The 27,645-nt window shown below is 40.8% G+C and overlaps 3 protein-coding genes and 1 long non-coding RNA gene across 6 annotated transcripts; 3 read left to right on the top strand and 1 right to left on the bottom strand.

Annotated features, from left to right (window-relative positions):
* Window positions 1-1,560: 1,560 nt before the first annotated feature.
* Window positions 1,561-3,602, top strand: LOC116161887 (acidic mammalian chitinase-like). 2 transcript variants are annotated; one of them, XM_031475370.1, is made up of 7 exons: window positions 1,561-2,133; window positions 2,208-2,267; window positions 2,315-2,473; window positions 2,519-2,879; window positions 2,928-3,030; window positions 3,081-3,389; window positions 3,451-3,602. In XM_031475370.1, exons 2-7 carry the CDS (start codon window positions 2,228-2,230, stop codon window positions 3,577-3,579), a joined length of 1,101 nt encoding a protein of 366 aa, XP_031331230.1. In that variant the 5' UTR covers window positions 1,561-2,133; window positions 2,208-2,227; the 3' UTR covers window positions 3,580-3,602. The 2 variants fall into 2 exon arrangements, with proteins under 2 accessions (XP_031331230.1, XP_031331229.1); XM_031475369.1 differs by having other exon boundaries at window positions 2,123-2,267.
* A 2,090-nt stretch (window positions 3,603-5,692) lies between these two features.
* LOC116161888 lies at window positions 5,693-8,355 on the top strand. Its single transcript, XR_004143444.1, has 6 exons — window positions 5,693-5,782; window positions 5,836-6,066; window positions 6,119-6,208; window positions 6,261-6,363; window positions 6,413-6,505; window positions 6,558-8,355. It is a non-coding gene; the product is annotated as an uncharacterized LOC116161888 (long non-coding RNA).
* A 2,408-nt stretch (window positions 8,356-10,763) lies between these two features.
* Window positions 10,764-17,669, bottom strand: LOC116161630 (acidic mammalian chitinase-like). The gene is made up of 6 exons (XM_031475050.1): window positions 17,545-17,669; window positions 11,979-12,137; window positions 11,696-11,928; window positions 11,523-11,647; window positions 11,066-11,477; window positions 10,764-11,018 (listed from the first exon to the last, which is right to left on the bottom strand). Coding segments are annotated over exons 1-6 (1,059 nt in total). The 5' UTR covers window positions 17,546-17,669; the 3' UTR covers window positions 10,764-10,889.
* Window positions 17,634-26,402, top strand: LOC116161629. Of its 2 annotated transcripts, none has more exons than XM_031475048.1 (3): window positions 17,634-17,768; window positions 24,454-24,769; window positions 24,815-26,402. In XM_031475048.1, exons 1-3 carry the CDS (start codon window positions 17,751-17,753, stop codon window positions 26,326-26,328), a joined length of 1,848 nt encoding a protein of 615 aa, XP_031330908.1. In that variant the 5' UTR covers window positions 17,634-17,750; the 3' UTR covers window positions 26,329-26,402. The 2 variants fall into 2 exon arrangements, with proteins under 2 accessions (XP_031330908.1, XP_031330909.1); XM_031475049.1 differs by lacking the exon at window positions 17,634-17,768 and adding an exon at window positions 17,955-18,074.
* The last annotated feature ends 1,243 nt before the right edge of the window (window positions 26,403-27,645 follow it).

Raw genomic sequence — 27,645 nt, forward strand, 5'->3', positions numbered from 1 at the left:
TCTTCAGAATCTTCAGAATCTTCAGAATCTTCAGAATCTTCAGAATCTTCAGAATCTTCAGAACCTTCAGAATATTCAGAATCTCTAGTATCTTCAGAATCTTCAGAATCTTCAGAGTCTTTCGAACTTTCAGAATCTTCAGAGTCTTCAGAACTTTCAGAATCTCCAGAATCTTCAGTATCTTCAGTACATTCAGTATCTTCAGTATCTTTAGTATCTTCCGTATCTTCAGTATCTTCAGTATCTTTAGTATCTTCAGTATCTTCAGAATCTTCAGTATCTTCAGTATCTTTAGTATCTTTAGTATCTTTAGTATCTTTAGTATCTTCAGTATCTTCAGAATCTTCAGAATCTTCAGAATCTTCAGAATATTCAGAATCTTCAGAATCTTCAGAATCTTCAGAATCTTCAGAAACTTCAGAATCTTCAGAATCTTCAGAATATTCAGAATCTCTAGTATCTTCAGAATCTTCAGAATGTTCAGAATCTTCAGAGTCTTCAGAACTTTTAGAATCTCCAGAATCTTCAATATCTTCAGTACCTTCAGTAACTTTAGTATCTTCCGTATCTTTAGTATCTTTAGTATCTTCAGTATCTTCAGTATCTTCAGTATCTTCAGTATCTTTAGTATCTTTAGTATCTTTAGTATCTTCAGTATCTTCAGAATCTTCAGAATCTTCAGAATATTCAGAATCTTCAGAATCTCTAGTATCTTCAGAATCTTCAGAATGTTCAGAATGTTCAGAATCTTCAGACACTTGAGACTCTTCAGACGCTCCAAAGATTGTGAAGAATCCGGATCTTCACATTTTTCAGCTTCACCAACCCCTGCAGGACGTTTATGGAGAGTTATGGTGTTGATGGGTTGGTAATCTAGTAAGCTTGATATATCACCTAAGCCTTTTCAGGTAGCTGGATCACCTACGACTTCTATTAGTAGGCCGATGGGCGAATGGGGCAGGCTCAACGTGGTGGCATCGGATTACCAATGGCGCCGGCCCAAGCAGGTTGACGCTTACAGACACCCTTTCCAACTCCGTCACGACGCCGGATTGCCAGTCCCTCTGGATCAGGCCGTCGGAACTTTATTTTGCTCAGAGGTGGTCATGTCTTATCCGTTAGATTCTGAGAATCTGAAGAATGTGAAGAATTGACAAATTTTGCGATTCGTCAGATTTTTCAGATCATTCTGAGAATCCAACGAATCAGAAGAAACGGAAAATTCCTAATTTTCTAAGAACAGGGAAGTTCTTCAAATTTTCCAAATTCTTCAGATTTTTATGTTCTTCAGTTTCTTTTATATTCTTTAGGATCTTCAGAATTTTTAGAATCGTCAGAATCTTCAGATTCTTCATAATCTTCAGAATCTTCAGATTCTTCATAATCTTCAGTATCTTCAAAATCTTCAGTATCTTCAGTATCTTCAGTATCTTCAGTATCTTCAGTATCTTCAGTATCTTCAGAATCTTCAGAATCTTCAGAATCATCTATCCATCAGATTTTCCTGATTTTTCAGATCTCTCCGTTCGTTTAGATCCCAAAGACCTCGGACTTCTTACAGCTCATATTCTTCTATTGACTCTTTATTCTTCTTACTCCCTTTATGGTGTTTTTTTAAAACGTTTAGATTTTTTGAGGTTCTTCACAACTTTTTTGCCAGATATTCGTCCAGCTTCTGAGTCATGGAACTCGTCGGACTTATCCACTCCGACTCGGCTCATCCTCTAACTTACCTTCTGCCTTCTTTACTTTCTTCAGGTTCTCCAAGGCGTTGAATTTTTTATAAAATCGTTTACCTTCTCCCTTCTTCAAACGTGAAGCTTGAATCTTGCATCCTTTGATTTGAAGTAGCGTAGAATAACGTATGATTACTGATTTACTCAGATAACGTCCCTGAAGGTCAGAATAATAGTTTGTAAATCACGTTATCTATATAGATAACAACGGATTTGCGAAACCGCGCACTTTTGTGTACAAACGCGATTATTACGTTACGCAAGTTTCAATTTTCGGGAACTCAACGGCACCTAAAATGGACCTCATTTTTAGCGGCTCCAATCTGAATAACGTACGCCTGACATTTACGCAATCTTCCGGATATTCGAGATAATAGGAGTCGCTCACTTAATCCAGGTATTCCCCTCTTGCTTTCACAACAGTACAGCGGCGATGTGACGGCAGCTTCAGTTCGTAACGTGCGTTTTCAGAGTGAAGATCACCAGGTGCGATGACTTTCGACGTTGGGGTTAGCAACGGCTCGTCTGGAGGTAAGGCGATCCCCCTTCACGCGTCCAATTCAAAACGTCGCTTTCAGTTCAGGTCATTTGCTACTACGGCAGCTGGAGGTCGTACACCACGTGCAAAATTGAAGAAATCAACGCGACTCTTTGTACCATTTTGATCTACGCGTTCGCCCAAATCCACGAGAACGGCACCCTGAAACCGCTCGACGAGTGGGCCGATATCAGACTCGGTGAGTTGAGGGTTGGGCGTGGCCCAGACTGTAATTGCGTTGCAGATGGGTACAGGCGGTTTACGGCGCTGAAGAAGCGGAATCCACGACTGAAGACCATGCTCGGCGTAGGCGGTGGAAGCGAAGGATCCGAGAAGTACTCCAAGATGGTCGCAACGAGCGCCAGCAGGGCGGTCTTCATTGAGAGCGTGATCGGGTACATGCAGAAGTATGGGTTCGATGGTGTTGACCTAGACTGGGAGTACCCGACGAGGCGCGGGGGGCGACTTGAAGATCGCGAAAACCTCTCCGAGCTCCTGAAGGAGATGCGGATTGAGTTCGATCGCCACAACTACCTGATGACCATGTCCGTCGTACCCAACGACGCGAGCATTGACACCTTCTACGAGGTGCCCCAGCTGTCCAAGTAACCTCTGCGACGTGATTCTTCAAAGATGACCGGGTGATCTTTCAGGTACCTGGACCACATACTGATGATGATGTACAACATGCACTCGCCCACGTCTGGACGTACCGGCCACAACGCTCCCTTGCAATCGAGCAACCGCTACAACGTCGTAAGTGCCGTGGCGCGTGGAATAACGCGACTAACTTGCACAACCCCCAGGAGTATAGCACCAAGGCCTGGGTGAGAAAAGGCGGAACGCCGGCGAAGCTCATCTTGGGCATACCCGCCTACGGAAGATCGTTCACCTTGGCCGACCCCGGCTCGCACGGAATCGGCGCGCCCAGCGTCGGTCTAGGTCTGCCCGGTCCGTACAGTAGAGCCAACGGAACCTTGTACCACTACGAGGTGCTGCACTTCCAAAAGGCTTTGGGATGGACGAGGGAGTGGAGCGAAGAGCAGCAGGTGCCATATTCGTACTACAGGGATCAGTGGGTGGGCTATGACGATGCGGAATCGGTCAGGAGAAAGGTGAACTTCACCCCCCCCCCCCCCCCCAACCACTTAGACAAGCTTAAAGTGTTGTTTGCAGGTGGAGTTCGCCAGAAAGTTGAATTTGGGCGGCGTGATGATGTGGACCATCGACCAGGATGATCCGCGCGGTCTCACCGGCGAAAAATTTCCTTTGCTGAATGTAATTAATAATGAGTACGCTAATTAAATTAAATTAAATGATTTCCTGTTTCCCTTATCATTCCATGTATAATTGTTTAAGAAAGTGCTTAAAAATCATCGACTGGCACCTAATTGCACATTAAACCAGTGCTAATTACTCGCATTCTGCGCTCCTGATACCATTAATCCTTTCACACCAAAATTGTGCCAAGCGAATATCAACCACAAAAGTATTATTAATTTCTGCGCTCCTGATACATTTCCTTTCCAGAGTGTTAGTAAAATATAAAAGAAAACGGCGCCCGTCCTCCTACGCTCCTGATACAGATCCAGAAAGTATTGGCTAATTTACTGATTTGAGAAAACGGTGTGCGCTCTTCTACGCTCCTGATACCATTAAATTTGTCTACCGCAATTGTACCACGCGAATACCCCACAGGAAAGTAATTTCTAACTGATTTTGTATTTATGGGCTCCTGATCAGTTCCTTTCTAGTTAGTCCACCCTTCTGTGTTCCTGACACAATTAGTTTTTTTACCGCAATTTATTGTACATATCATATAATTAGTTCTATTTCACCGAAATTGTACCAAATGAGTACCTTTCTAGAGTGCGAGTAGAATCTACGAGAAAACGGCGTGTGTCCTTCTACGCTCCTGATACCATTAGATCTTTTCCATCGCAATTGTACCTGTGTAAGTAAGTAATAACGAATTTTAATTTCTGCACTCCTGATACACTTCGTTTCTTAGGCCAGAAGAATTTTCAAGATAATAGCGTGCGTCCTTCTACGGTTCTGATACCATTAATTCTATTCCACCCTTAATGGTACCAGGCTAATAGGTAATATCTCACCTGAAGGTAATTTTTGGCTGATTTTAATTTCTATGATTCTCATACAATTCCTTTCTAGGATCAGGAGAATATATGAAAAAGTGCGCTCCGAAAACAATTAGTTCTTTTTCGTCCACATTGTACCAGAGGAATATCTCACAGGAAACTCATTGCTAATTGAATTTTAATTTCTGCGCTCCTGATGCAATTCCGTTCCGACGAGTGAACGGTACCTGCCTTTCCACGCATCCCGATACCATTAATAGTTTCTTTTCCCTAAAATTGCACCAGTCGAATACCTCACAGGAAAACAGTTGTTATTTGATTTTAATTTCTGTGCTCTTCATACAATTACTTTCTAGTGCTGGTAGAATTCATAAGAAAATAATGTGCGCCCTTCTACAGCTATTTTTTACCGAAATTGTTCCAGAGGCCAATATTCACAGGAAATTATTTACTAATTGATTTTAATTTCTGCGCTCCTGATACAATATTCCTTTCTATAGTGCGAGCAGAACAAGAAAACGCTGTGTGTTATCCTACGCTCTTGATACCAACGTAATTGTAATTGTAATATCTCAAGGAAAGTAATAATCGATTATAATCTTTGCGTGCCTAATAGACTTCGTTTCTAGTGTCCGAAGAATTTGCAAGAAAACTGTGTGCTCCTACGCTTCTGATAGAAATTGTACCAGGCGAGTACATACCTCCAGGAAAGAATTGGCGAATCGATTTTAATTTCTGCGCTCCTGATACAATTCCTCTGTACGGTTAGAAGAATTTGCGAGTAAACGGTCCTTCTACGTTTCTCATACCATTAGTTACTTTCCACCGAAATGGTGCCAGGCAGAGGCGAATATTTATATGAAAGTAATTGCTATTTGATCTTAATTTCTGCGCTCCTCATACAATTCCTTTCGAATGTCAAAAAATTCTGCCAGAAAACAGTGTGTGCCCTTCAGCGCACCTGATATTAGTTCCTTTCATTAATTTGACCAGGCGAATACCTGGCAGGAAAGTAATTTTAATTTCTGCGATCCTGATACAATTCCTTTTTAGTGGCAGGAAAGGAAAACAGTGTCCGCCCGTCAGCTATCCTGAAACAATTAGTTTTTTTTACGGAAATTGTATTAGACGAATATGTCGCAGGAAAGTAATTGCTCCTTGATTTGAATTTCTGCGATCCTTATACGATTTCGTTTCGTTTCCCTGCATCCTGATACCATTAGGTCTTATTTGATAAAATTGTATCAGGCACGTACGAGTAATTGTTATTTGATTTTAATTTCTGCGCTCCTCATACAGTACCTTCCTAGTGTCGGAAGAATTTGCGTGAAAAAAGTGTCCGCCCTTCAGCGCTTCTGGTATTTGTTCCTGTTCACAAAGGTTGTCCCAGGCGAATACCTCACAGGAAAGTAATTTCCAACGGATTTCTAATTTCTGCACTTCTAATACAATTATTTTCTAGTGGCAAGCGGATATTATTAAAAAAGAGTGTCCGCCCTTCACCGAAATTGTTCCAGACGAATACCTCGCAGGAAAGTAAAGCTCGATTTTAATCTCTGCGCTCCTGATACACTAATTAATTGTAACCATTCCCTTCTAATGTCAAGAAAATATATGAAAAAACAATTTCCGCTCTTCAGCACTTCTGGTTCTTTTCTACCGAAATTGTACCAGGCGAATGCCTCATAGGAAAGTAAGTGTTGTTTAAATTTAACTTCTGCGCTCCTCATACAGTTGCATTCCAGTGTGAAGCATTTATGAGAACACCCTGTCCGCCTTTTTGCGCTCCAGAGACAATTTGGTTCTTTTTCGCCGAAATCGTACCAGGCAGGAAGGTAAGTTCTGACTGATTTTAATTTCTGCGCTCCTAATACAATTGCTTTCTAGCGTTAAGAGATATATGAAAGAGTGTGCGCCCTATAGCGCTCCTGATACAATTAGTTATTTTCCACCGAGGTTTTGTCAGACAGAGGCAAATATTGACAAGAGAGTAAGTGCTTGATTTTAATTTATGCGCTCCTCATACAATTCTTTTCTAGTGTCAAGAAAACAGTGTGCGCCCTTCTACGCTTCTGATGCCATTGGTTATCTTTCACCGAAATTGTGCCAAACAGAGAAATATTCACAGAGAAGTAATTGCTATTTGATTTTAATTTCTGCGCTTCTGATACAATTCCTTTCTAGTCTCAAGAATATGTGAAAACATAGTGTCCATGCTCTTGATACAATTAGTTCTTTTTCACCGAAATTGAACCACACGATTATTATTATGCTAATAATACCTCACAGAAAAGTAATAATCGATTTTAATTTCTGCACTCCTGATACACTTCGCTTTTGGTGTCCCATGAATTTACAAGAATACTGTGTCCTCCTGCGCGTTTGATACCATCAGTTCATACAACCGAAATTGTACCTGGGTAATACCTCACAAAATTGATATTAATATCTGCGCTCCTGATATAACGGAATTAATTTTAGACAAAGCAAGCAATACCTAATTTTACTTATTTGTGACTAGCAATAATTAGGAAAGTACAAATTCCACGTACAAACATTGTAAATGATTGCACAACCCAGATTAAGTGTTTACCTAAGATAAAGGTAGCCTTAATTGAAGGAAATTTTGCACAACGTATTTTAATACTTTTCAAGGTTTCAATGGGGGCTCCTAATTTTCAATTTATGTCAGATCCGTATAAGACCATAAAATTCTTCGGATTCTTACCGTTCGTTGAATTCATCAAATTTCTTCAAATTCTTCTAATTCATGGGATTTTGGAGGTCACTTGGATCCTTAACTTATTCAAGGTCCTTTCTTTAATTGTTGTTTTTGCATTCTTCATATGCTATTTTTCAAACCCTCCGGATTCTTCAAAACCATAAAGAATCTTGAAATCTTCCGATCTTCAAATTGCTTTAATGTAATCTCTGCGCTCCTGATACAATTCCTTTCCCGCGTCGAGAATATCTCCAAAAAACCAGCGTCAGCCCTTCAGCGCTCCTGATACGAGTACAATCAGTTCTCTTTCACCGCAATTGTACCATGAGAGTATTACGTAGAAAAGTATTTGCTAATTGATTATAATCTCTGCTCTCCACATACAATTCCTTTTTAGTGCTGGAAGAATTTGCGAGAAAACTCGCTCCTGATAACAGTAGATCTTTTAATCGCAATTGTAACAGACTAGTACCTCACAAGAAAGCAATAATCGATTTTAGTTTCTGTGCTCCTGATACACTTTTCTAATTTCTAGTACAATATGCGAGAAGTCTGTGTGAGCACTCCTACGCATCTGACACCATTAGTTCAATTCAACCGAAATTGTACCAGGTGAATAAATCCCAGGAAAGTAATTGCTAATTGATTTTAGTTTCTGCGCTCTTCATACAATTCCTTTCTAGTGCTAGAAGAATTTGTGAGAAAACGCGCTCCTGATAACAGTAGATTTTTTATTCGCAATTGTAACAGGCCAGTATCGCACAAGAGAGCAATAATCGATTTTAATTTCTGTGCTCCTGATACACTTCGTTTCTAGTATCCGAAGAATATGCGAGAAAACTGTGAGCACTCCTACGCACCTGATATCATTAGTTGAATTCAACCGAAATTTTACCAGGTGAATAACTCCCAGGAAAATTGGTTTTAGTTTCTGCGCTCTTCATACAATTCCTTTCTAGTGCTAGAAGAATTGGCCATATAACTATAAATTCACAGGAAAGTAGTTTTCTAATTGACTTTAATTTCTGGACTCCCGATATAATTAATTTCTACAGTGTGAAATTGTCCCAGACTAATATTACTTCACAGGCTGATTTTCATTTCTACGCTCCTGGTACAATTCCTGTCTAATGCCAGGAGAATATACGAAAAAGAGTGTCCGCTCTTCAGCGCTCCCCAGACAATTTATTCTTTTTTACCGCAATTGTACCAAACTAATACCCCTCAGGAAAGACTAATCGATTTTAATTCCTGCGCTTCTGATACACCTCGTTTCTATGGTTAGAAGACTTTGTCAGAAAACAGTGACCGATCTTCAGCGCTCCTGAGAAAATTGCCCCCGAAATTGTGCCAGGCGAAAGTAAATGCTAATTGATTTTAATTTCTGCTCTCCCGATACAATTCCGTTCCGACGAGAAAACGGTGCCCGCCTTCGCTCCCACCCCGGCACCATTAGTTCTTCTTTGACAAAATTGTACCATGGGACTATCTCACAGGAAAATAATTTCCAATTCGTTTTAATTTTTGCGCTCCTGATACAATACATTTCTAGTGTCAGGAGAATATGGGGAAAACAGTGTTCGCGTTTCTGATACAATTACTTTCTTTCATCAAAATGGTACCGGGAAAGTAACTTTTAGCTGATTTTAATTTCTGCATTCCTCATAAAATGCCCTTCTTGCGTCCGAAGAACTTTCGAAAAACAGTGCCCACCCTTCAGCACTCCTGATGGAATTAGTCCTCAGGAATGTAATTTTAGATCCTTCACATCTTCCAAATCGCTTTCTTCACGTTCTTCCGATGAAGCTGAATAAAGAATCGGAAGGGTCCTCAAATCTTTCAGATTCTTAAGATTTTTAGATTTTTCAGGTCCTTCAGATTCCTCAGATTCTTCAGATTCCTCAGATTCTTCAGATTCCTCAGATTCCTCAGATTCCTCAGATTCCTCAGATTCTTCAGATTCTTCAGATTCTTCAGATTCTTCAGATTCTTCAGATTCCTTAGATTCCTCAGATTCTTCAGATTCCTTAGATTCCTCAAATTCCTCAGATCCTTCAGATTCCTCAGATCCTTCAGATTCCTCAGATCCTTCAGATTCCTCAGATTCTTCAGATTCTTCAAATTCTTCAGTCTTTAGATTCCACAGATTCTTCACATTTTTCAGATTTTTCAGATTCCTCAGATTCTTTAGATTCCTTAGATTCCTCAAATTCCTCAGATCCTTCAGATTCCTCAGATCCTTCAGATTCCTCAGATTCTTCAGATTCTTCAGATTCCTCAGATTCTTCAGATTCCTTAGATTCCTCAAATTCCTCAGATCGTTCAGATTCCTCAGATCCTTCAGATTCCTCAGATTCTTCAGATTCTTCAGATTCTTCAGATTCTTCAGATTCCTTAGATTCCTCAGATTCTTCAGATTCCTTAGATTCCTCAAATTCCTCAGATCCTTCAGATTCCTCAGATCCTTCAGATTCCTCAGATCCTTCAGATTCCTCAGATTCTTCAGATTCTTCAAATTCTTCAGTCTTTAGATTCCACAGATTCTTCACATTTTTCAGATTTTTCAGATTCCTCAGATTCTTTAGATTCTTCAGATTCCTAGATCCCCAGATTCCTAATGTTCCTCAGATTCTTCAGATTCCTCAGATACTTCAGATCCCCAGATTCGTCAGATTCTTCAGATTCCTCAGATTCTTCAGATTCAACAGATTCTTCAGATTCTTCAAATTCTTCAGTCTTTAGATTCCACAGATTCTTCACATTTTTCAGATTCTTCAGATTCTTCAGAATCATCAGATTCCTCAGATTCTTCAGATTTTACAGATTCCTCAGATCCTCAGATTCTTCAGATTCTTCAGATTCTTCAGATTCCTTAGATTCCTCAGATTCTTCAGATTCCTTAGATTCCTCAAATTCCTCAGATCCTTCAGATTCTTCGGATTCCTCAGATTCTGCAGATTCTGCAGATTCCTCAGATCCTTCAGATTCCTCAGATTCTTCAGATTCAACAGATTCTTCAGATTCTTCAAATTCTTCAGTCTTTAGATTCCACAGATTCTTCACATTTTTCAGATTCTTCAGATTCTTCAGAATCATCAGATTCCTCAGATTCTTAAGATTTTACAGATTCCTCAGATCCTCAGATTCTTCAGATTCTTCAAATTCTTCAGATTCCTCAGATTCTTCAGATTCTTCAAATTCTTCAGTCTTTAGATTCCACAGATTCTTCACATTCTTCAGATTCTTCAGAATCATCAGATTCCTCAGATTCTTCAGATTTTTCAGATTCCTCAGATCCTCAGATTCTTCAGATTCCTCAGATCCTTTAGATCCTCAGATTCCTCAGATCCTTTAGATCCTCAGATTCCTCAGATTCTTCAGATTCCTCAGATTCTTTAGATTCTTCAGATTCCTCAGATCCCCAGATTCCTAATGTTCCTCAGATTCTTCAGATTCCTCAGATACTTCAGATCCTCAGATTCGTCAGATCCTTCAGATCCTCAGATTCTTCAGATTCCTCAGATTCTTCAGATTTTTCAGATTCTTCAGAATCTTCAGATTCCTGTGTTCCTCAGATTCCTAAGATTCATCAGATTTTTTCACCTTCTTGAAATGCAGGATTTACCTGCAAGACGTTTATTCAATTCGTAATTCAATAAGTACGTGTCTTAATTAGTAATTATCGTTTAATTATGGTGCAAATTAGCACATCGTAGACCCTAAATTAGGCAAATTAAGTATCGATTGGTTTATCATTATTTTAGTTACACCCAATTTAATTGGGCAATCGTTCCTTAACACGAGCACTCCTCTTTGACAGCCTTGATAAGGGGAAATTTGACCCCGAGCTCTCCCCGAGGATCGTCCATGTCGAGGGACCACACCATCACGCCACTGAGTCCCTTTGACTTGGCGAATTTGACCTAGGAAACCACTGTTGAAGATGGCACAACGTGAGGGGTTGACGAACCTTGAGTTTGAGCGATCTGCCGTCATCGTAGCCGACCCACTGATTGCCATGGTAGCTGTAGGGCACCTGCTGCTCCTCGCTCCATTCCTTGGTCCATCCCTGTTGCTGTTGGTACTTGACCACCTCTGAGCAGAAGAGAGTTCCGGCGGCTTGACTCAGCGGTCCCGGCAATCCGGGACCGGTAGAGGGCGCGCCGATACCGTGACTCGCGGGGTTGGCAAGCGTGTACGAGTGACCGTAAGCGCCTAGCCCCAAGGTCAACCTTCTTGGGTCGGCGCCTTTGGCAATCCAGGCGTCGACCGAAGCCGCCACGTTGAGGCTGTCTTGGGAGTGCATGGGCGCGTTGGCGCCCGTCCGCCCATCGGCGTGCGAATGGAAGTCGTAGGTCATTACGTGAATGTGGTCCAGGTACCTGAAATAGCTTAGCTGATATCAAGCTTACTACACGTGCGCCTACTTGGAGAGTGCGGGAATGTCGTATACGTCCATGTTGCTCACACCGGCGGCAACGGCCATGCTGAAGAGACCACCGCGCTTGTCGAACTCCAGACGGACCTCCTTCAGGAGCGCGGTTAGATTTTTCTGCAACCAACCCGTTTAGACTTACCTCCAGCTGGTGACCTCACTCACCTTATCCTCCGGAGAACCACCCCGCTGGCACGGATACTCCCAATCCAGATCAATACCATCAAAACCATAACTCTTGATAAACGTCCTGCAGGAGTTAATAAATTTGCGCCTCATCTCCGGCGTTCGGACCATGTCGGAGTACTTCGCCGACCCCTCGTTCCATCCGCCGACGGCGAGCAGTGTCTTCAGTCGCGGGTTCTTCGCCTTCAGCTCGTTGAATTTCTTAAACCCCTCTGGAATCACGACGATACACAGTGACGCTAGCCACTTGGAAGACACTTACGCAGCTGTATGTCGGCCCAGTCGTCCAGGACGCGGATCGTGCCATCCGAATTCAAACCGGCAAACGCGTAGATGAGGACGTCGAAGAGGGTGGGGTCGATATCTTCGATCTTGCACGTGCTGTACACCTTCCAGCTGCTGTAGTAGGCGACGACGTACACTGCAATTCAAATATTCAGTTAATCAACACTCATGCGCTCCTGATACACGAGAAAGTAAGCGATATTTTCGTATATATTTCGTTTCTGATACACTGTCTGAAAATGACTTCTTCATCTGTTCTGTGATTTTCTCCAGATTCTTCCTGATGCAAGATCAAGTGGTAAATTAGGACATGTCTTCTGTGCTCCTGATATTAATTACGATTAACTAGCTATATGGTACACATTTTCTCGCTACTAAGCTCCCAGTACATCACATTGCGTTACATAAACACACACTATACCTGTTCTGTTTGTTTCAGATTACGTTTTCTGTGCTCCTAATCCAGTATCTGAAAATTAAATCGACGTATGCATTTCTCCTGTAAGTAGTACGTATCCTCTTTTCATTCCCCTAATATCGATCGAATCCTTTCGTTAAAATACATTCACGGCATCTCGCACCTGTGCTCCTGATACAATTTTAGTTCGCATGACCATCATGGTTAATTTAAGAAAAAGTTTGAGCTCCTGCTCTCGATAAACTGAAACGTTTCCAAAAACATAAATTGGAATAATTTAATACCTTCAAAGCAATTTTCTGCGCTCCTGGTTGACCTTCTCGAAGCTCCTGATACAACAAAGTTTACATTGTCCTCCTGAAGCAAGACAAGGTGAGCTTTGAATATAAAATATATTTTTTATTCAAGGATATCAGGAAAATATGAGGTGACATTGTTTTTTGGAAGCGCTTTACAAGCAGGAGAATAAAAAAAGATTCATTTTGACCTTCTCGATGTTGCCAGTAACGGTATAAATTAAGAATAGATACAAGACTTTGGCATCAAAGCTAATGAGAAAAATTTGCCTCTGTGATCCTGATAGAACCACTTTTGAAATATAATTTTGATCAGAAAGTGGTATCAGGAAAACATAAAACGTGACAGGGCTTTCGTTGACGTAGTATGGCACATGTATATTTTCTTGAGTTTCTGATCTCCTGATAACTATGTTCACACTAAAATTCGAGCTAAAATTATATATCAGGAAAACATGAGATGTGAGAAGTTCTTCAATTAGTCCTGGTAAATTCCTTTGAAATTACCAAGCGGGCATAAAAATGAGAAAATCAACTTTATGAACTACAACCTGCTGTAAAATTACTTTCGAATGTGAATGTGCTAACAGGAGACGATAATGAGAAAGAAAATCTGTAATGTTTTAATAGGGCACTATAATGACACTGGGAGAAGTATTTTTTCACGAGAACACAATATGTGAGAGAGTAACATAAATTGACCTTCTCACAGATCCTCATCAGGAGAACATTTAACGCTTCAATATGGCCTTTTAGCTCCGTATACTAGTAGAAATCTCAAATAAGAATGTACTATCAGGAGAACATCATCTGTGAGATCTTCTGCCTTCTACCATGGCACATACTACTTTCAGTTGTCAGGAGCACATAATGCAGGGATAGTGACCTCTCAATATTAGTTTTTCTTCCATCATAATTATATCGAGGAAACTGTGATATCAGGAGAATATAATCAGTAAAACGGTAATATTTATCATTGCACCATCATTTTCAGATGTTAGGAGCGCATAATGCAGAGAAGGTGATCGATAATTTTGCTCGTCTCGCATCATAACTATACTGGTAGGCTTATTCCTATATCAGATTGTGTTATCAGGCGAACATAACTTGGGAGAAGGTTGTTGGGTAGGCTTTCTAGTATTTTTCGAGACCGAACTGAACTACTTTGTGACAATCTTGTAATATTAGGAGAACAAAACGTGCGAAAAAGCCTTACTCGTTTAGGTTTCCTGGTTTCGTCCCAATTTGAGCATTTTGGAGAACAGTCTGAATACGAAGATCTTCAATATGACCAGTTTCAATCCATCAGCGTTTCGGTTATCCTGACACAATTATTTTTAGAGATAGACCTTCCGCGTTTCTGGTAATCCAATTGTTTTTGAAGAATCGCGCATTATCAGGAAAGTGCAACACATGAAGACGTCATTGTTTTCTAGGTTCCTGGTACCTTTCCCTATCTAAGCCTTTCTGAACCTAATAATCCATTCCTGAGAGAGAATTTCGGGCGAGAAGAAGAAAATCTTCCACAATATACTGTCACCAATTTATACCTTCTTGCATTTCTGTCACCCTGATACAAACACTTTAAGATGAGAGTTTGGCATCAGGAGAGTAATGCGAGGGGCAATGAGTCGGTCAAACCTTCTAGTGTTTTTTGGAATCCTAATACATCTATTACATGAAAACCAAGTAGTATCAGGTGAACATAAAGCACAAACGCGACTTCCGATTCCCGATTTCCTACTCTCGTTTCTGGCCTTCCTATGAGAGAAGGTTCTTGGTGATATTAATACGGCAACTTTCGGAGAATCTGGTAGTATCGGGGGAATATAACCCAAGAAATATTTCTGCTAGGTTTCCAGCTCCTATTTCTGTAATTGCGATCCTAATAATAATAAGTTTAGAGCTTTTCGCATTTTTGTCATTTTGGCATAATTAGTTTTAGATGAGAATTATAGTATCAGGAGTACAAAATATGTGAAAAGTATAGGCAATGTGGTATCAGGGAAGGACAATGTGGCTCATGTACTATTGATAATTTGGGACTTCTCGCGTTTCTGTTATACTGATACATCTCTATATGATGATTTGGTATCAGGAGAAGATAATTAGTGTAAGAGTAATATAAGTCTTTCGCGTTTTTACCCTTCCATTTTTCTATTACTGGTAGCGACTTCTAGTAAAAGTACAGATTTAATTGATTTCTGTTCTCCTGATAGAAGCAGATATCATTCTGACTATAATAATAGGTAGTTCAAATTCTGAGATATCCGGAAAACATAAAGCGAGACCTTTAATTTTTTCTTGGAATCTTTTTGTAAGCAAGAGGAAAAGGAAGAACCATGTCGTGAGAATAGCTTTGATTCCAAAGCTTATGGAAAAGACATTTTTGTTTTGTTGCACTTCTGTTATCCTGATAGAATCATTTCCAGAATAGGCAAGAAAGTCGTCTGTAGATGACCCATTAAGTTCTTCTCCCGTATCTCTTATACATCAAAATTATCTTCGAATGGTAATTTAGCATCAGGAGAACATAATACCTACAGGAACTTGAATGAGAAAGTGATATCGGGAGTCTCATTTTCGTTGGCGTGGGATGCCACATTTTAATTTAATAAGCATGTTAACAATAAGATTAGGTATCAGGAAAGCAGGAAGCAGATTGTGAATACGGGGACACAAACGTGAGAAGGTTATGACCAATTACGACCTCGTACCCATGTCATCCTGGTAAACGTTCTAGCAGAACGGAGAATGTGTAATAGGAAAACATAAACTGCGATAACGTAATATGTAATCTTCTCATATCTCTTATAATGGCAACATTTTTTCAGGTATCAGGAGCATATAACGCAGGCAAGACCATCTGTAATGTCTTATTATGGTTTTCTCGCATCATAGTTACCGGTAAAACTATTTTCAGATGAAAATGCGGTATCAGGAGAACATAATTAGTGTAGTAATATAAGTCGTTCGCGTTGTTACTCTTCCATTTGTCTAATGGTGGTAGCGACTTCTCATACAGACTTAATTGATTTCTGTTCTCCTGATACAAGCAGAGATCATTCTGACCATAATAATAGTTCAAATTCTGAGATATCTGGAACATATAAAGCGAGACCTTTAATTTTTTCTTGGAACCTTTTTGTAAGCAAGAGGAAAAGGAAGAACCATGACGTGAGAATAGCTTTGGTTCCAAAGGTTATGGAAAAAACATTTTTGTTTTGTTGCACTTCTGTTATCCTGATAGAATCATTTCCAGAGAATAGGCAAGAAAGTCCTCTGTAGATGACCCATTAAGTTCTCCCTATCTCTTATACATCAAAATTATCGTCGAATTGTAATTTGGCATCAGGAGAACATAATACCTACAGAAACTTGGATGAGAAAGTGGTATATTTAATAACCACGTTAACAATAGGATTAGGTATCAGGAAAGCATGAGATTGTGAATACGGGGACACAAACGTGAGAAGGTTATGACCAATTACGACCTCGTACACATGTCATCCTGGTGAAAGTCCTAGCAGAACGGAGAATGTGTAATAGGAGAACATAAACTGTGATAAGGTAATATGTAATCTTCGCGTATCTCTTATAATCGCAACATTTTTTCAGGTATCAGGAGCATATAACGCAGGCAAGACCATATGTAATGTCTTATTATGGTATTCGCGCATCATAGTTACAGGTAAAACTATTTTCAGATGAAAATGCGCTATCAGGAGGACATAATCTGTAAGAATTCTTGCATCTTTTATCGTAGCACAAGTATGTCAGGAGCGCATAACGCTCGCAAGGGCATCGTAGTGTTACATTATGTCACTAACTTAATTATTTTTGTAGAACTATTTTTAAATAGGAATGTGCTACCAAGAGAACATAACACAGGGAAAAGTGGCCTGATCTTCGTGTCATATTTTTATTGGCAAAATTAGTTTCAGATGGGACGAAGAAGGAGAATGTGTTATTAGGAGACCATATGGTAATGGTACAATTATTCTGTCCCTTTTCGCATCACACTGATACAACTAGTTTAAGATGAGAATATGCTATCAGGAGACCATAATATATAATGACTGATCTCTGTTGCTCTGGCAGAATTATGCTCATACGTTAGGAGCACATAATGTAGGGAATGTTACTGTAATGTATGTATGTATAAATCTCATCCTCATTCTCACTCATTATGGCCCTCTCATACCTCTGTTATCCTGTTATTTTTGGAGAGCGAAGTCAGTTACTTTATGAAAATCTGGCACAATTTAGATGAGAATTTAGTATCAGGAGTACAAAATATCTGAGAAGGTTCTTTGGAAATATATGGTACCAGGAGAAGATAATATGTTTGATGTAGGCCTTCTCACGCTTCTGTTATACTGATACAACTATCTTCAGACGATGATGGGGTATCAGGAGAATTTTCGTCTTCGCGTCGTGTAATCCTGAGACACTTACGTTTTGTCGAATGAAAATTTGGTATCAGGGTTGGTTGGAATAAGATTTTAATTATTATTCCCTTCGAACCCAAATTCTAGCTTCTGTTCTCCTGTTTCTATATTGTAACGTGCTTCTTCGCACCGTTTTCACTTTCACTTATTGATTTATAAACAGAAGTCTTTAAGCAAGCAACGATAATTGATCAATTTGCAGCAGAGGTCAATATTATAATCACCGAGACACATTATGACATCGAGGAAATTCCCAAATTGGGCATTCACAAGTGAGATCATCGCCCACATATCTTGAAGTGGGTAACGCAAATTCGTAATTAGTAAAGATTTATAATTAATTATTCGGCTGAAGATGTACCAAATTCTGTAACTTACTCCTTTCTCTTTGGTTCGCTCGCCGTAGGTGAAAACTTGTTTATATTGTTGTTTACCAGCACCAGCACTATTTATAAACACAAGGACTACGCGCAGGTCATGGTAGAAACGCCGGGGAACGACTAAATCGAAATTCCCAAGCCTTGTCGTAGTTACCTATGGTTTATCGTACTTTCCAGTTGTTTTGGGAGTAGTGCGGCGAGAAGATGAGTCACTTAGTGAAAGTAAGTCACGTTTGATATTATCATCAGTAAATGGTGTTTTTACTACTCAATTATTTAACTTGGTTGTGGTTATCGCTGGGGGTTTTGAAAAGAATGCGATAGTTAGGAATTCCCTACGATGGAGTCATCCCACAAAACTAAGGCGAAAGGTCATTGCGTGTTTTCTAAACGTAGGGGACCATTCCGTGTTTGTGATATGGGAAATTAGACGATGCACTGTCTTAATTTGTTGCTCGAAGTCCGTCATATGCGAAATTTCTTGTCGTTGTGATTATAGTTTCAAATGGAAGCATGGACTTCGTAAAAGTGAGTAACATTCATCTTCATTTTTCTCAAAAAGGTTCGAGTGATCGTCATACAAGTACAAAAAAATTAAAAAAAATATCTATTCGGTTGCAAGGACCAATTCGTTTTTTCTAGAGAATTTTTGAGATTCGATGTTTCGTTCTACATCTGAATTTTCCGGTCTTTCATTCTCTCTTTTCTTTAATCGTTGTCCTTAATTTTATTTCATTTCTCTCTCTGCCCTTTTTTTTCCTTATTTCATCCTTCTTTCCGCAATTGTTCATCTATTCCATCCTCGCGTTCTTCGCACCGCCGTTTCTCGTTCATTCTTCAATTTATGCCTCCTTCTACTTTCTCCCCTGGATCGTTTTCTTGTTTCCCTTTTTAGTATTTTCAATTTTCTGTTCTTTTTCTTTATTTTCTTGTTTAGATCACATTCTTCGCTTACTCCTCCTCTCGCCGCCACTGCCTTTAACTCCGCATCCGATTTTATAGTAGGTATATCTCACCTTCATTGTCGCTTTTTCTTTTCGATCCTCCTCGCGTTCCTCCTCTCGTTCTTTCCCTCGCGACGTTCACCTTCCGGTTCCTCCTGGCGCTCTTCTTCTCGTTTCGTCTTTTTTCTCGATTTCCACATCTCTATCTCCTCCTCGTTTCGTTTCCAGTTCCATCTTTCGCTCTTTAAATCACTCATTCTCCTCTTTTCTCTTGTTTTTCCTGTCGACCATGTTATCAGTCGTTTCTTTCCACTCCTCTAGTCCATTTTCTCATTTCTTTTCTATTTCAGCGTTTTTCTCTCATCTCTTTAAGTTGATTTACTATCATGTTTTTTTAGGTGTTTCCCGTTCCTCTTCTTGGTCTCCCTATCGTTGCTCTGCTCGTTTCCACATTTCCGCACCCTTTCTTCCTTTCGTCTTCTTGTGCTTTTCTTGGTTCATCTCCTTGTTCCTCCTCTGCTACCTCCTATTCTCTTCATTTTGTTCTTTCACACTCCATGTTTCAAAACTTCCTCTCAAAAACCCCCTTTTTTCTATTTCTAATCTTCTTTTCGATCGTCCTATTATTTGTGTTTCCTCTTATTATATCTCACCTAGCTGACTTCCTCGTTTTCCACTTCTCATTCTTGTCTTTTTACTTACTTTTCTTAATTCCTTCTTCTTCGTTGTGCGTCTTTCTCCTTTTTAGTCTAGTTCCTCTTCTTTTTCCTCTCCTTTCCGCAATATTTATTAGTTGCTATCGCTTCCTATTCTGGTTGTTTCATCTAAATCGTTTTCTTGTCTTCTTTTCGGCCTTCCTCTGCTCTACCTTTCTAGGCATCTCGTTGCTTTTCGACTTTGTTCGCTCCTCCTCACATTCTTTCGTCAGTTCTTCACTTCGCCGTTTCCGGTTCATTCACTAATTAGTGTTCACGCCCCCTCTCTAGATTCTCCTCTTGTTCTTCTTCTTGTTCCCCTTTTCGGTATTTTCAATTTCCTTCGTTTTTTTATTTTCTTATTTATCGTTGAAATCACATCCGCCACATCATTCATTGCCGCATTTGTTTTCTTTGTACACTTTCCAATTGTTTTTCTTCTCCATCCCCTTTACTTTCCTCCTCTCGTTCTTCACCTCGCCCTTTTTTTATCCACCCTCTAAATTCCGTTATCCTCATGCTCATCTCCCTCCTTTCACTTTTGGTTTTAGTCTCTGCCTCCTTTCGTTCGTCCAGTGTTGATATTTGTATTGTCATTTATCTTCTCTTCTCTCTTATTCCTCCTGTCGATCTTCCGTTCCTCCCCGCGTTCTTCGCATCGTTCTTCATTTGGTTTCTTTTTCCACCACATGCATCAAAGATTATCTTATCAATTCTGCTATTCCCACTCCTCTCGTTTCTGTCTCGGTTTCTGTTCTCATTGATTTTTTCGTTTTTCGTTTCCCCCTACCACTTACTTCTGTTTTTGTTTAACTCCTCTTTTCCTTTGCCCAATTTTTAAATTTTACTGTTTTTTTTTGTATCTGGATATCTTTTTGTCCTATTCTGTTTTCATTTTCGTCTTCTTCGCCCTCTTTTTATTTGCGTATTTCGTTCTAATCTGGATCCTCCTGTCCATTTCCCTCTTTATTTTCTTCCTTCTTCTTTTTCCTCATCTCATTCTTCTTTCCGTCATTTTTATTTTTCTATCGTTTCTTTTTCTCAGTGTACGTTTACATCGGTTAGTCCTCTTTCGTCTCCGTCTTGTTGCCCCTTCTAAATCTCCTCGTTGCCTGTCTTGTTAATCTCTTCAATACTCCCCGCTTTCTTCTTCCAGTTCTTCACACCACCGTTTCTCTCCTCTCCTCTACTTTCTCCCCTGGATCTTTTACTTGTTTCCCTTTTTAGTATTCTCAATTTTCGGTTTCTTTTTCTCTATTTTCTTGCTTATATGTATAAATATCACATTCTTCGCTTACGTTTCGAACCTCCCCACGTTCCCCCTCCCCATTTTCTTCGTATCTCTGTCTCCTTCTCGCTTCGTTCCATCTTTCATCATTTAAAGCATTCATCCTCCTTTTTTTCTTGTTTCTCCTGTCGACACACACACATTCCCTCGTCCCTACCCACGTACACTTTCCCTCTCGCTATGTTGCCAGATTTTTCTCCCATATGAATTTAATCTTGTTTTTCATCCCTTCTTCATTATTTTATTTTATCGGGTTTCCATTATTTTTCATCTTCTCATTTCGTTTTTATTTCAGCACCTCGTTTCTCCTCTCATTTCTACTATCGGTTCTCCCTCATTCACCTACTTGTTTTTATTCTTTGCCTACCACGTTTTTTCTTCTTGGTCCCCCTTTTGTTCCTCTGCTCGTTTCCACATTCCCGCACTCTTTATTCTTGTGCCTTTCTTCGTTTGTTTCCTTGTTCTTCCTCTTTTCATTTTATTCTTGTCTGTTTCAAAAACCTCCTCAAATTTTTTTCTATTTCTAATATTCTTTTAAATGCTTCCTGTCTCTCTCTCTCTCTTTTCTGTTTACCCAATTTTCTTAATTCTTTTTTTCTCGATTTTCTTGATTTTTGTCTATTGTTTCCGTCGTTCCTTCTCGTCGTTGCATTTTTATTTGCGTGTCTCGTTCTACTGCTAGATCTTCTGGTCGTCCATTCTCTCTGCCGTTCCTTTGTTCTTCGTCTTGCGCTTAGTGTAGTATCACCTCTCCTTCCTAATTTCACTCTGTCTTTCTCGTTTACCCTCTCCTTTCCGCAATTTTTATTTATTTTTATCGTTTCCTTATCTCGTTTTTTCGTCTACATCGATTTCTTCTCTTCCGTCTCTGTCTCGTCTACCTTTCTAGATCCCCTCGTTGCTTCCCCACCGTTTCACGCCCCCTCTCTAGATTCTCCTCTCTTTCTTCTTATTCTCCTAAAATTTTCTTGTTTTTTTTTTTAATTCTTTCTCGATTTATCGTTTAAATCACATTTTTCGCCTATGTCTGTGTTTCCTTTTCACTCTCCGCCATCTCCTTCATTGCCGCAATCGCTCTTCTTGTTCCTCTTTTTTCTCGATTTTCGCATTTACAACACTTTCTTCGCTTCACTTGTCTCCTTCTCGCGTCGTTTCCAGTTCCAACTTCCGTTCTTGAAATCATTAAGCTTCCCTTTCCTCCTCTCAACCATCTTTCCGTTCTTCCTCGCGTTCTTTTCGTCGTTCTTCATTTCGTTTCTTCTCTTGGTACGCCTTTCTTTCTTCCACTCATTTCCCCTCTTTTTCTTTCTTCCACTCTCCTTCGTTTTTCCACATTCACTCGTTCTTACCTTTTTTGTCTTCTTGATTACTTTATCAGTCCCTTCTTCCCACTCCTCTCGTCCATCATTTTCTCATTTCTTTTCTGTTTCAGCGTCTCGTTTCTCGTCTCGTTTTTTCCTTTCATCATCAGCCGCGTTCTTTGTCTTCTCCCACCTCCAACTTTTTCTCTCATCCCTTCAAGTGTTCTTGATTTACTACCATGCTTTTTGAGGTATTTCTTCTTGGTCCCCCTTTCGTTACTCTGCTCGTTCCCTCATTCCCGCACCATTTCTTTATTTCGCTCTCTTGTGATTTTCTTCGTTCATCTCCTTGTTCTTTCTCTCTTCCCTCTCTCCATTTTGTTCTTGCTTTCACTCTCTGTTTCAAGACCTCCGCATTTTTTTCCATTTCTAATCTTCTTGTCAATTCTGCTATTGTTTGTGTTCCTCTTATTACATCCCATTTCTGCCTTTCCCTTCATTGTCCTTGTTTTTCTCCTCTCATTCTTCTGTGCTTTTTACTCGCATTTCTTAATTTTTTTGTTTTTTCTCGATTTTTTCTCTCAGTCATTCCATTGTTATCCCTTTTCTTCTTATAGTGTAGTTTCCCCTTTCTTTCCTCATTTAGCTTTTTCGTTCTCCTTCTTTGCCCTCTCCTTTCAGCAACATTTATTTATTTTCATCCTTTCCTTTTCTCGTTTTTTCGTCTACATCTTCATCTCTTCCGTCTCCGTCTCAACCTCTCTAGATCTCCTCGTTGCTTTTCGACTGATTGCGTTCCTTCTCGCGCTGTTCACCTCACCGTTTCTCGTTCATCCTCTAATTCACGCCCTCTCTCGAGATTCTTTTCTCATTCCTCTTCTTGTTTCCCTTTTTGGTATTCTCAAGTTTCTTGGCTTTTTTCTCTGTCTCGTTTAAATCACTTTTTCTGTTCTTGCCTACTTTTTTAGTTTCCTCTAGATTCTCCTCTAGTCCTCCTTCCACTCTCTTCTAGTTTATTATTCTGTTGCTCCCCACATTCTCCTTTTTTGTTTTCAATTTTCCTCCGCTTTGGTCTACTTATCCATCCCCATCTTCATCACCACACCTCGTTCCTGTTTTCATCTGTTTATTTCCCCTCAACTTCTCATTTCTTCTCTTTTTCAACGTGTCGTTCCTCCTCTCATTCTTTCTATCGTTTCTCCTTAGTTCACACCTACTTGTTGCTTTGTTCTCCGCCTTGTTCTTCGTTTCCTCCCATCTCTGAATTGTTCTTTTGTCCTCTCCATTCCCTGTCTTTACTTACCTACCTCCTTTCGCTCTTCTTGTCTTCGGCGTTTTTTTTTCTTTTTGTTTTTTTTTGTTTTTTCTGCATTTTTTCGTTTTTTTTACGTCAGAATTCTATGTCTTTTTTTGTTTGTTTTGTGTTCTCTCCTCTCACCAGTTTCCTTGCTTTTCTTCTCATTTTGTATTTTGTCCGCTCTGGCTTCCCCTTCTTCTTTCTCTTTCGGCATTTGTTGTTTTTAACGCTTTCGTCCAGATCTCCTTATGCGTTTCTTTTGATAAACCCGTTTGGGATTACCGTTTTCTTTACTTTTTTCTTTTTCTTCATTTTCGCTTTCGTCGCTTTGCGTCATCGCTTCCCTCCTCCTTCACATTCTGCCGTTTCTTCGAACACCCACCATTTTTATCTCATTTTGTCGCTGTTTCTCTGGTTCCTCCTCATCTCCGCTCCCGCTTTCTAATTCTCCTCGTCTTTTTCATTGATATTAGGGTTCTGTTCGACTGTATGCTTCTCTTATATTCTGTTCATGCCCTGCTAGAAACAAATTTCGAAAAAAAATCCAAGGGCTGTAACTTTTGAATTAGTAGCCCGATCTTAGAACTGTTTGAAATTATGGATTCTTTAGGCCACATGCTATAAGAAAATTTTTTTCCGGGTCGATCTGAGACAATTTTTTTTTCGGGGCTCAAAAAATGGCAGTGTATAACCTTGCTTTTTTACCATAAATCGACTACACCAAAATTTCTCGGGAAAACACTTTTTCTTATTAATTTGGGTGCGTAGAATCCAAATCAATTCGTACTTTTTCGATCAGACTTCTCCATCAAAAGTTATAGACTAGAAACCAATTTCGAAAAAAAATTCAAAGGGCTGTAACTTTTGAACTAGTAGCCCAATCTTGGAACTGTTTGAAATTATGGATTCTACAGGCCACATGCTATAAGAAAATTTTTTTTCCGGGTCGATCTGAGACAATTTTTTTTTCGGGGCTCAAAAAAAGGCAGTGTATAACCTTGCTTTTTTACCAAAAATCGACTACACCAAAATTTCTCGGGAAAACACTTTTTTTATTAATTAGGGCGCATAGAATCCAAATCAATTCGTACTTTTTCGATCAGACTTTTCAATCAAAAGCCTCGTTCATGCGTTCGTTATTCTTCAGGGGGGGAGGGGGAATCATTTTATGGGGTGGTGGGTGAGGGTGGGGGGACTAGTTTTATCCTTCATGGTACTCTAATGAAAGGTCTCAACGAAAGGAATTAATTTCTACCAACCATAGTCCTCCTCGACCCCCTATCGTGATCGGATATGTTCCCTTATACCTCAAGAACGGTTTGTCGAAAGAGGGCATTCTGGTCTATTGTTCAAGTAAAGCTACAACGACAATCTTCTTTCAGTCGCTACCAAAGGGCGATGGTACAACATCCACGAATCATGGGTCGACCTTTGAGGTGTACAGCTTGGCGCTGGTCCTCTTGAACAGCTGCAAGCTTAAGAAAAAGGTGAAGGTTTGGATCAACAAGGTGGAGTATCATCCTTGGGACGACCTTGTCATCGAAATTGATGGCAAGATCATCTGCGTCCAATTAAAGCACACGAAGGACTTCAACTACTCCAAATTGGAGGAGTATATGTCGCAACGTGAGGAGGTCATCAAACGGAATAAGTTGGAGGAAACGACTGTAGTTTTCATCTTTTCGTCCGTGTGTGGAGGTGAGTAGTTTCGCGTTTGATTTTCTTTCTCCAAGATTGTTTTAGATAAAAAGGCTTTGCACAAATACGAGAAGGCTGATCCAAACCAAGAGATCCTCAATCTAATCCTGACCGGAAAGCAGCACGTTTACCACGATCAGCACTTTGGACACGAGACGTTTTTGTGTATGAAGCAGATGAACGTAATCGGTATCGACATTAGAATTAGGGATGCGCTGAAGGAGTATATAGGGATACAAAATGTATCGAAAGACTTCCTCAAAACGGTCCAAGTTGTCTTGGTGGAGTACATCCAGAATCGTTACTATCGTCTAATTAAGGAGAACGAGCCGCTGACTTCGGAGGAGTTAACTGAGCAATTGGGTTACATTCTGCTCAATAAATTTAAGATCCCCCTGTTAATAGGCACTGGCACCGGGATTACCAACAACCTCAGCGAGATCCTGCCGAAATCCAACATCATCGCCTTGGACCACCGTTCCAACACGATCCTCAAAAGCGACATTTGGAATCACTTGCTGTTCGCCCTCAAGAAAGAGTCTCGTAAAATGAAACAGGAAACAATCGACTCACTGTGGATGACCGGAAAGCTCCACATGCCCCTCTCCTCGCCCGACATTCTCAGCGATCGCGAAATTCTGCGCGCCTTAGAAATTCTCGATTTCGCACCAAAGGTGCTCGTCCTAAGGCCTCGAGTGTTCCACGCCAAAATCGAGCAGAAGGTATTTACGATCATGCAGAACGTTCAGCCGGAAGACTACGAGCTTCGGTTCACAAGCGGAAGCGAGACGGAAACGTTCAAGTGCAGCCTGGTGCAGTTGGACAAGGTCAGAAACAGCAAGGTGCTGCACCAGGATTTCTTCGGCAAGCTCGCGAAGAAATTCACCGGAAAATCTATGCTCGAGGCGCACGACGAGTACCACTACGTCAACGACCTCAACGCGCACGGTGACGAGATCTGCACGGCCCTAATCTTCTGCATCAAACTGCCGAAGCTTGAGATTAAAGTGATCGAGCACCTGATCAGCCTGGGCGCGAACGTCGACGCGGCGATCGCCGGCGGACACGGTCCCCTCTACTTCGCCCTGAAGGCGAACCGGCTCGACCTCGTCCGGGTGCTACTCGAACACGGCGCGAACCCGAACGCCGCCGACAGGTACGGCAATCCGCCCCTCTACTACGCCGTCGCCGACCAAAAGCTGGACATGGTCGAGACGCTCGTGCGACACGGCGCGAACGCGGCCGCCGCCGACTTCTACGGCGACTTTCCGATATTCTGGGCGTACGCGCTGCGAAACTTCGCGATTATGGAGGCGCTGCTGCGCAAGCTCGACAGACCGTCGGCGGCGAACGCGAAGGGTTCGCACATCCTGCACGTTGCCGCCGCCGACGGATGCGTCGAGTGTCTGAGGTGCGTCGTGAGGTGCTGTTCGGACATTGACGTATTCATGACGGGAGATTATTACGGGAAAACGCCTGCGGATATCGCCAGGGAGGGTGGGCACCGGGAGTTTGTGAAGGTTTTAGAGGATGCTGTCGCTAACCGGACGCAAACGTGATCATTTTAAGACTGTGTATTAAAGACATTTATTACTGACGATCAGCTGTGATAGGTTTTATGCCGAACTCGTCTTCGGTTGCGTTTGGCACTTTTAATAAATGTATGTATGTATGGTTTCATTTTTCTAGCTCTTTCTGTCATTTCCCCTCTAGCTCTTCCTCTCTTCCCTACAGTCGCTTCTACAGTATTTACCAGTGTTTTTCCGATTCCTCCATCCTTGTCTTTATGTTCCCATTTACTGATTCGCTCCATCTCATCCTCTCCTCCCTTCTCTGCTTGATTACTTTCGTGCCTCCTATCTCACCTTCTGCCATTTCACCATTTTTGGTCTCATTATTCGCCCCCTCCGCCACTGACTTTGAAAGGTTCCACCCTGTATATACAACTTACGACGATACATACATTTTTGTGGGTTGGCAACCATGCAATTTTTGGCAACCATGCAATTTTATGTCATATTTTATATTTTGTGTGTTTGAATTTTTGTTTTTGAAATTTACTTGGTTTAACCGCAATGCAGAATCACGTATGTGATACCGTTATGCTATTGTTTGTAATTGTATACGTTTTTGGTGTAATGCTTGCTTAATTTATGTTTATTGATGTTGATTACTTGGTCTTCTCCCTGAAGTAACATTCATATAAGTTCTGATCATTTTATTTTAATATGTGGAAATTACCGATTTGTTTGAATGTATGTACTGACTTTTTGTTTGTTACTAACAATTTTCTCCGTGGTTTCGGGGGTGCTAAAAACTGTAGTCCAAATTGAGCTACGACACCTAATTCCGTGATTGTCTTCGACATTCAACCGTAGGCTCGAAACCCCGAAACCAGGGGCCGTTTACCTATCTTACAGGAGCGGAATTACGCTAATCAAAGCTCTTCAGTTTGTGCGATAAATGAGTGGCGCCCTTTTCGCGTCCCAAAGATTTAGCTTAGCCGTACGGAAGCCTTCCGAGCTTCTGCTTCTCCAGCTTCTGTGGATATACCCTAAAGCCAGGGAGGCTCTAAAAAGGTGCGACAAATGCAAGAGCAGCGGCTCCTGGTACTTCTGCAGAAGAATCGATAATATCCCGCCTGGTCCTGCACTATTAAATAGAACGTCCTCTTACTGTGCAGAAAATTGCTCTGTAAGAAGGTTACTATGTCCATCACTGATGCTGCCAGCCTAGGAAAGCCTCCCTCCCCCACCCTAGGGGTGGGGTGTTGTCAACAACTGCCTTCAATGTAGCCACAATACACTTCGACTGGGGCTCAGTGATGTATACCTCCGTGTGGCACCCCGGAACAATGCCCACTGTTAGCGCCGCCG

The sequence above is a fragment of the Photinus pyralis genome, unplaced genomic scaffold, assembly GCF_008802855.1.
Source record: "Photinus pyralis isolate 1611_PpyrPB1 unplaced genomic scaffold, Ppyr1.3 Ppyr1.4_LG10, whole genome shotgun sequence".
Taxonomy (NCBI): Eukaryota; Metazoa; Arthropoda; class Insecta; order Coleoptera; family Lampyridae; genus Photinus; species Photinus pyralis.

Coding starts and splice junctions, on each gene's coding strand:
- LOC116161887 (XM_031475370.1), top strand. CDS start 2,228: ATGACTTTCGACGTTGGGGTTAGCAACGGCTCGTCTGGAG. Junction 3,031..3,080: donor CGAGCAACCGCTACAACGTC/GTAAGTGCCGTG, acceptor CACAACCCCCAG/GAGTATAGCACCAAGGCCTG. Junction 3,390..3,450: donor CGGAATCGGTCAGGAGAAAG/GTGAACTTCACC, acceptor TGTTGTTTGCAG/GTGGAGTTCGCCAGAAAGTT.
- LOC116161630 (XM_031475050.1), bottom strand. Junction 11,929..11,978: donor CTGGGCCGACATACAGCTGC/GTAAGTGTCTTC, acceptor TCGTGATTCCAG/AGGGGTTTAAGAAATTCAAC. Junction 11,478..11,522: donor GACATTCCCGCACTCTCCAA/GTAGGCGCACGT, acceptor AAGCTATTTCAG/GTACCTGGACCACATTCACG.
- LOC116161629 (XM_031475048.1), top strand. Junction 24,770..24,814: donor CTTTTCGTCCGTGTGTGGAG/GTGAGTAGTTTC, acceptor AGATTGTTTTAG/ATAAAAAGGCTTTGCACAAA.